The 8,418-nt window shown below is 31.0% G+C and overlaps 1 protein-coding gene across 1 annotated transcript in view; it reads right to left on the bottom strand.

The window, feature by feature from the left end:
* LOC106474895 (major facilitator superfamily domain-containing protein 6-like) overlaps positions 1 to 7,453 on the bottom strand; it is an 18,786-nt gene extending 11,333 nt beyond the window's left edge. The window contains exons 1-2 of the mRNA XM_013935591.2: positions 7,344 to 7,453; positions 4,000 to 5,406 (exon numbers count right to left, since the gene is read on the bottom strand). Coding sequence (XP_013791045.1) covers positions 4,000 to 5,406; positions 7,344 to 7,440 — 1,504 coding nt within the window. The 5' untranslated portion in view covers positions 7,441 to 7,453. The remainder of the gene's footprint in view (positions 1 to 3,999; positions 5,407 to 7,343) is intronic.
* Positions 7,454 to 8,418: the final 965 nt, after the last annotated feature.

The following is an 8,418-nucleotide window of genomic DNA, read 5'->3' as shown; positions in this document are numbered from 1 at the left end:
AACACAATATTCCAAATGTGGCTTAACCAGTGACCTGTACAATAAAAGTATAACCTCTTGTATTCAATATTTCTATAGATACAACCTAAAATCTTTTTTGCCCTACCACTAGCAACAGTACATTGCTTGGATGTCTTTAGAGACTTATCGACTGTTACACCAAGATTCCTTTCCGTCATAACACTATTAAGGTTATTTCCATTTAAATTATACTTATAATTCAAATTATGATAACCCACATGCATTATCTTGCATTTATTATAATTAAAATCCAGTTGTCATTTATTTGCCAAACTCACTAAATGATCCAAATCCTTTTGTAAATCAGCAGCATCCTCTTCACAGCTTGCAACACCCAAGACGTGAATATCATCTGCAAATTTAAGTAATTTATTGACTATCCCTTCATCTATGTCGTTGATGTAAATCAAAATGAGCAGAGGTCCTAAGGCTGAGCCCTGAAGTACCCCACTTGTGACATTAATCCAGTTTGACTGAACTCCATTTGTAACAACCCTCTGTTTTCTTCCATCCAGCCAATCTTCCATCCAATTTGCTAACTTATCCTCCACACATATAGAGCTAATTTTTTTACAAGCCTTTTATGTGGCACCTTGTCAAATGCTTTCTGAAAATCCAGATACACCAAATCTACACCCTTACCCTCATCTACATAAGCAGTAACGTTTTTAAAGAATGTTAAAATATTAGCAAGGCAGGATTTTCCCTTAATGAAACCATGTGTGTGTGTGTGTGCTCGTAAGCAGCTCATAAATTATGTAATTCAATATGGTAACATGAGCTACACATTCATCAAGTGACATTAAAGTGCGAGGAGCAAAAAGCTTTGTTCTGCTTTATATTTTAATAATTTTTTTTTGAGAATCCAGAAGACTTGTCAAGCATTCTGGGAGACGGGAAAATATATGTGATTCTGGGAGGGTTGGCAAGGCTATCCTAAATTGATGATTTTGCTACAGTTAGTGTTAGGATAGAGAAAACAAAATATAAAATAATACAAAGTTTTCTGAAAATACAACTTGATATTCATTTAAAATGTTTTAGAGGTTATGCAAATAAAATATGAAAAACTCTAAAATGAAAATAAATATTTTTATTCCTAGTATGAAAATCACCTTGCACTCAGACTAGTCAGAATATGAGTCAGTAAAGACTCTGGAAATTCATAGACAAATCTTTAGTAGAAATACTTTATTCAAAAATCTGATTTTGTATATACAACAGATTTGTAATGCTTACTAAAAGCTTATCAAATTTTGTGAAGATATATGGATTACTGTGTACAGCTTTACAGAAATGGGGTCAGTTCATTGGATTAATCAAAGGTTCACTGGATATTCCAGCATACATTTGATTGGTTATTGCGCATGCATGATGAATGAGAATAATAACCCACAATACCATGGCTACCTTGTACACTAAAAACTTGGTGCCCAGCTAGCAAAAACAGTCACAAGCACAATCAAAATCACAAGACGAATATCGGTAGTCAGTAAGCACGACAGTTAGAAAAAGAGCTCAGCTCTTTTTTTTATATCAAGATGGCAACCAAGAATATTTATTAACAGTAAATGTTTATTTGTTACATATTGTATTTGAAGAATTAAAGTAAGATATAATTTGTGAAAATATGAATGGTTACAAAATTAAAAAGGTAATTGATTTAAACATCATTAAGGTATGATTGTCAAAACTTAAAAGAAGTAATGATTATAATAACTTATGATTTAAACTGTGTTTTACCCTAATGAATACACTAAATGTTTTGTATCTATTAAACGTTTCACTCTCTTCATTCTAACTCTCACTGTCAAGTTCCTAAGAGTTAAACAAACTTGTGAGTTTATGCTCACTATTTATAAATTATCTGTACACAACCTAGTGAAATAATAAATCCTTATCTTCATCTCACACAGAGGTCATAATGGTCTATAACAGTTGAAACTTAAAACAATTAACAATTAGAAACACAAACTATACATAATTACAAAGAATAATATAAAATCTGCAGTTCCTAGCTTCTCAATCTCACCAGAAAAAAACCCTCCTCTCTCACTCTGACTTTTGAGATTGATTACTAAACAATTTTAAGTGTGAATCTCCTCTACGGAGAGCTAGTTACTAGTGTGTTAGTTTGGGCACTTACAATGTTCACTTTGTAATCTTTAGTTGCATGATCATTAGATTGCTAGTCCGAACAACGCTATTTTTAAAGCTACTTATAGCTTACTTAGTAAGCCAGATAAATTATAGTAGTTTTGGAACATTTGGTTGTTGTGACTGCTATATCAGTTATGTTTTAAAATGCATATTTAAAAGTTACATGAGTTCTTTTTTGGACCCACAACTTTATGAGACTCAATGAAGCTTAAAGAATAACATCTACTTGTGTACAAACTCCCTACAATGTCTGTGAGTACTACAAATCCTTGAATATTATGTATATATATTTTAAGTGGAGTTATATATATTTTTTGCAAAAGTAAATAAAAATCTAAAAATTATAAAATTCTCAGCAGAATCTAACAATTATATAATTAAGTAGATATGCAAATTAACTCATTTTTTGAGCAGCAAATTGCAAACCTAGCTCTGCCCTTGGTGAAAGCCCAACAGATGCGGTGAAAGTCTACAAGTAAAAGTGAACTCTCAGTCCATAATGGATTTTTTTTAAGCTCTTGTAATGCACTCTAAACTTGTTACCTTAAAAGTTTTGCAGGTTATTTTTAAGAAAACTGCACACTTCCATCTTTTTTCTCTTGAAAATACAGAAAACACACACATTTTCTCAAAATGAGGATTTTCAGTAGCATTCATTCTCAAAAAAAAAATGTTTTAAGACAGGAGAAGTGGAATGGAAGTGAGGAGGTGTAGAAATCTAGAAACTTGGCAGAGATGGCAAAGCAGTTGTGTCACTTCTTGTTCATAGCAACCCATTTCACAGTAGAGATGTGGTCAAGATTTCTACTGTCTGAACTTGGTATATTTAATGCATGAAATTTAATAATAATCTTGAATTTTGCTTCTATGGAAAATTATATTCTACATCAAGAAGTAAGAAATATCCTAAAAATATTTTAATTATGAAATACTTCTCTAATTCATGCCTAAGTGCTTACTATAACCCTAGTATAAACTGGAAGTTAAATAGTGTGAATCATGAAAAAGTGGAAAACTTAAACAGCACCAATTGTAGCTAGATATTCTATTATTGTATATTTTGGTTATGATGGGAAACAAGCCAAAATGTTGAGAATTTTATTTACAATCATTGACGTGTAGAATTTTGTGGTGTGAGATTTGTTTAAACTCAACTATTTTTACAATAGCTACCATAGTAACAATATAGGGTGTATTCTAGAAAATACTTTAATGTTTCAATATATGGGAAAATTTATTATGTATTTCATTTGCTTTTGGACTACTAAGCATGCCAAGTTGGTCTGGATTGGCCAACTCATTTAGGAGGAGATGCATCCATAGAGAGACAGATAAAAAGTTTTTCCTTGATACTGTACATTAATGATCTTAATATTAAAGGAAAGAAGAGATAAATTAGTTTTACCAGAAACAAAACTTTTTGTATTCATTTAGAAGATTTTACAAGTTATGCAAATGAAATACAAAAACCGTAAGATGAAAAGAAATACATCCATTCTTAGCATGAAAATCACCTTTTTTTTTCAGACTAACTAAGTAAAGGCTGGATATTTAACAGAGAAATCTTTGGTAAAAATATTTTATTAAATATCTGATTCTTTCTATACAAAGAGTTTGAATTTCACTAAATACTTGTGACGTTTTATGACGATGCATACAGTAAATTACAGCTTCACATAGTGGACCAACATCACTCTCAAAGTTTTACCAAGTCCAATAATATATTTACTTAGGTCAAATTCTAAACTACTGAACAAAAATCTTACAAAAAGCTCCTTTTATTTTGGTAAAACAAGTACAAAGGAGCATTCAACTCACCTAGGCCTTCAAAACATCCTCCAAGTATTCCTTGCATTGTAGCCTCTGTACCAGGTGGAGCTGAAGTTTTAGCATACAAAGTCATAGCAGTATAAAAACTTCCAAATCCTGGTCCTTGAAGGAGCTCAAGTGGAAGTACATGCCAAGGATTTTTTATTAAGGAATATAATATAAAACGAATGCCAAATGAAGCCAAAGAAAGAGTAAAAACATGAATACAGCTTATCTTATTAATAATCCACTCTGAAAAAAAGAAGAATGGAAGTTCTCCTATGAAACATTGAATGGCTAAAACAATTCCCATAAGAAGCTGGTCAGCACCTAAGTTTTCTAGATACCAAAATAAATAGGACCACAGCAAACCCATTAAACAACCAATAATAAAGATCACTATAATAACTCCAATTGTACGACCCTGTTTCAAAACATTTCCAAGATCCCTCTTCATGTGCTTAGATGGTTTGGGCTTACTGACTTTTGCAAAGAGAATAACAAATATGTCACAAAAGAGCAGAACTGCCAAGACAAAAAATCCTGGAGAATAATCTACAAAAGTGGATTCTTTACTAGATATTCTAATCAGATATCCTGAGAGAACAGCAGCTACACCCCAACCTAAAGTTCCCCACAACCTTTGTTTGCCATATTCATACTCAGTTCCAACTAACATTTCATGGCATGCAGTGTCTGATAGTGATACAGTTACTCCTGAAGCCACCCAACCAATTATACTAAAAATGAAAAATAACCAAAATTGTAAAGTTTTATAAACATTCCTTGATATAAAACACTTATCAGTATGAAAATTGCAATCCACAAAACAACTCATATTTTGGAGATTAGAACATGTAAAATGTGATTCAAAAAGAAAATCAGTTGCATTTTGAAAAATGTCACTTTTTCTAATTAAAGAATTTATCTCAAAAGTTCCCTGAGATTTTTCATTACAAAGACCAGTAGTAAAATTATTAAATCTTTCTATATTTTCTTCTATACCTTGAATATCCAGATGCATAGAAGGAAAACATTTATTGCATAAACCCCCACAAAATGAATCATTAGTTTCATCATATAAATGTATTGATATACAAGACATGTTTTTGAAATTCAAGAACAATCCACTATCATTAGTGAAGCATTCAAACTCTGCCAACATTGGTATCTTACTACCAAGTGGATTTGCTGGATGAGGAGTGAAATATATTGCAAGATAAAAGACAATTGTCAAAACTAACATTACTATCAAAATTAACCTAAGGTTCTGGAAGTGGTCAACTAAACTCCCAACCAATGGTCTAAATATCATTACTAGTATAGGAAGGATAGTGTAAATGAGTCCCAGTGCAGTAGATGAGATTCCTAATTGCTTGGCAAATACTGGTAGGAATGGAATCAACCCTGCTAAAGCTAGTGAAAAAAAAAAAAATATCAAAACACTACACACAAGCACAAGTTTTGATCATAAATAGTAAATTTTAAATAATGATGATCCAACAATTAAAACTTTCATGGCTAAAAGGAACATAAATCCAGGCCTAAAAATACTGGGAGTGACCTTTTTTTTTTATCACAATTTCAGACTTGAAACTAATATTTTCAATTTGAATGAACATTTAAAAAGTTGTCATAGATGTAACATTTTTGAATGTATTTGTTTATACTAAAGTGACAACATACAAATTGGATAATTGTACAAGATTAATTCAATGATGTTATATACATGCTTTAACTGAAACATTTAAACAAATAATTTATCTTAAGCATTAAATATTGACTTTCTAGGTTTACATGGAACAGCCAACCGCTTCTTTTTAAAACAGAGAACATGGACTTATATGCAAACCAGTTTTTATATTAGAAAAAATAATATTGGTATATTCTACAGTACCATACTTCCCTTGTATTAAAACGTTCAGTGATTCTCAAACATCTAATTGTATTTGTTTTACATTTTAATTTTTAGTGTGCATCTTATGACTGTTTGTTATTTCAAAGCCAAGAAATTTTTTTTTGATAGATCACTTTACATCACATGCACTTACAGAGAACACTGTTATGTAAAAACTATTATATCTTAAATATGTATATAAATTTAAAAAATCCTCAAAACAATTTATTTTTAGTCATATAACAGAAAATAGAAGTACAATGTGTACAACCCCCCCCCCTCCCACATTAAAAGCGAGTTTTAGAATACTTTTTAAATTGAATTTACATTAGAAACACACATTTCAAATATGATAAATTTCTAACTTATTGTATATTATCAGATATAAAAGACTGTTTAGTGTAGGTTTTATTAATTAATTTATTTTGTGAGTGAATGTTTCATGATTGTTTATTTATTTTTTCATAACAAGAGAGTTAAAAGCAATTATTTTAAAGGCAATAGTTATGACAAGTTTGGTTACATAACTCGGTAAGAATAGTACATTGTGTTTATAATTCATTGATGTCGAGGCTATCAAACGTCACATGTTATCCATTGACGTCGAAGATATAGAGGTTTCTAGAAGGCCTAAGTGGTATACGTATAAATAGCGGCAAGCAGACAAAAAAAAGAGCAGAAGACAGTAAAGTCACGGGAAGAAGAAGTTTGATCAAAGAAAAGTTAAGTGCAAAGTTAATCGGCGTGAGAGTGAAAGGTCTAATGGTTGATATGTCAGAGTGAGATTAACAATTTCATAAGAGATAACGAGAATAAGTTGTCTCATCAAAGGGTGTTCTAAAGTCAAAAGTCAGACAATTCTTGGAGATACAAAAAAGGAGCAGACGATTTTTGAAGATTACTCAACGACAACGTAAGTGAACTATACACAGATAGTCTGGTGATAGAAATAGAAAAAAATAGGTCGGCTTGTCAACTGAATTCTAAAACAATTGAATAGGCCTAAGTGGACTTTTGATGAGAAGAAGAGAACTATATAGTGTTTAAGATATAACTATGACCTCCATAGTGTAAGGAATTTTTGTACATACGTTTAACTTGTTCTGAATATATATATATATTATTTTGAGAACAAGTGGAGTGCATGCTGTTCATTTAGATGTCAAATTTATCATTAACAAATCACAGACACCTACCGTAGAAGAATCCTTAGCCCAACACACCCATATATTTACATTGCTATATACATAAACTAAAAAGTAAGTACCTGACATATATAAAAATGAATGATCATGATAATGAAAATAACAATGTAATATGTTAAATCATCTGATAAAGAGAATTAAATTCAAACAAAAACATGCACGTGTATATGAAGTAAAAAGCTACTTGTCATAATATATAGTTTTCTATTATTTACAAAAATTACAAAAACAAATACATAATAAGGCCTCACCTGCAAAGAATATAAAGTAGTGTATCTTGATTGGAAGAAGCACAGTATTGATCTTGAATTTACTTCCAACTACATTTTCACCTTTTTCTGAACTCATGCCTGTTAAAACCTGCATAGCAGTGAAATAAAAAATAATGTCTCATACTTCAGGTTTTCTCACTCAAGTTGTTTAAATATCTATTCAAAGTTAGGACTGTCTGTTTATGGGTTAGTGTCAGCCTTGGGTATGAGATATGGATCTCCAGTTTATCCTGTGGTCAAGGCAAATTTCTTAGTGTCCTGTTAAATAAGTAGTATATACTAAATATTTTGTTTTATGTAGCATTATTGGTAGCCAAAATCAAATATTAAGTCATTAATTCTTCCTGTTAATTAAAAGTACACATCTGAACCAAATCTTATACAGTTAAAATTAATCAGTCTGAAACTATATAGGATTATATAAGGTTAAGACTGTTTAAACTTTATTTATCAGTCATCAAGCGAAATCAGGCATTTAAATTTTAACAAAAGGTGTGTAAATAACAAGTGCTTAAAATTCAACATAAAACAACAAAACTCATACAAATGAAATAGCCTTCTTTTTGTTTCATGTAAAGAAAATAAGAATTGAAGATTATATGTACTTGAAACTGGATAAAAATAAAAGGATTCTCCTAATAGCAAAAATCGTATTAATGCTATAAAAAAAATTCAATAGAATTACAGTAATTTTCAGACTTACTCTAAAGCAGTGGTGGGATTCAACCGGTTCGCACCGGTTCGTGCAAACCTGTTCTTAGAATTTAATGACCTCCACGAACCGGTTGTTAACAATCGTATGGAAAGGGTTAATAATAACGTTACAGCTTACACTGGATAAAAATAAAAGGATTCTCCTAATAGCAAAAATCGTATTAATGCTATAAAAAAAATTCAATAGAATTACAGTAATTTTCAGACTTACTCTAAGGCAGTGGTGGGATTCAGCCGGTTTGCACCGGTTCGTGCGAACCTGTTCTTAGAATTGAATGACCTCCACGAACCGGTTGTTAACAATCGTATGGAAAGGGCTAATAATAACGTTACAACTTAC

Source organism: Limulus polyphemus, unplaced genomic scaffold (genome assembly GCF_000517525.1).
Source record: "Limulus polyphemus unplaced genomic scaffold, Limulus_polyphemus-2.1.2 Scaffold7828, whole genome shotgun sequence".
Classification (NCBI taxonomy): domain Eukaryota; kingdom Metazoa; phylum Arthropoda; class Merostomata; order Xiphosura; family Limulidae; genus Limulus; species Limulus polyphemus.
Note: the sequence above shows the minus strand (reverse complement) of the source record. Positions and strands in the feature narration are given on the sequence as shown.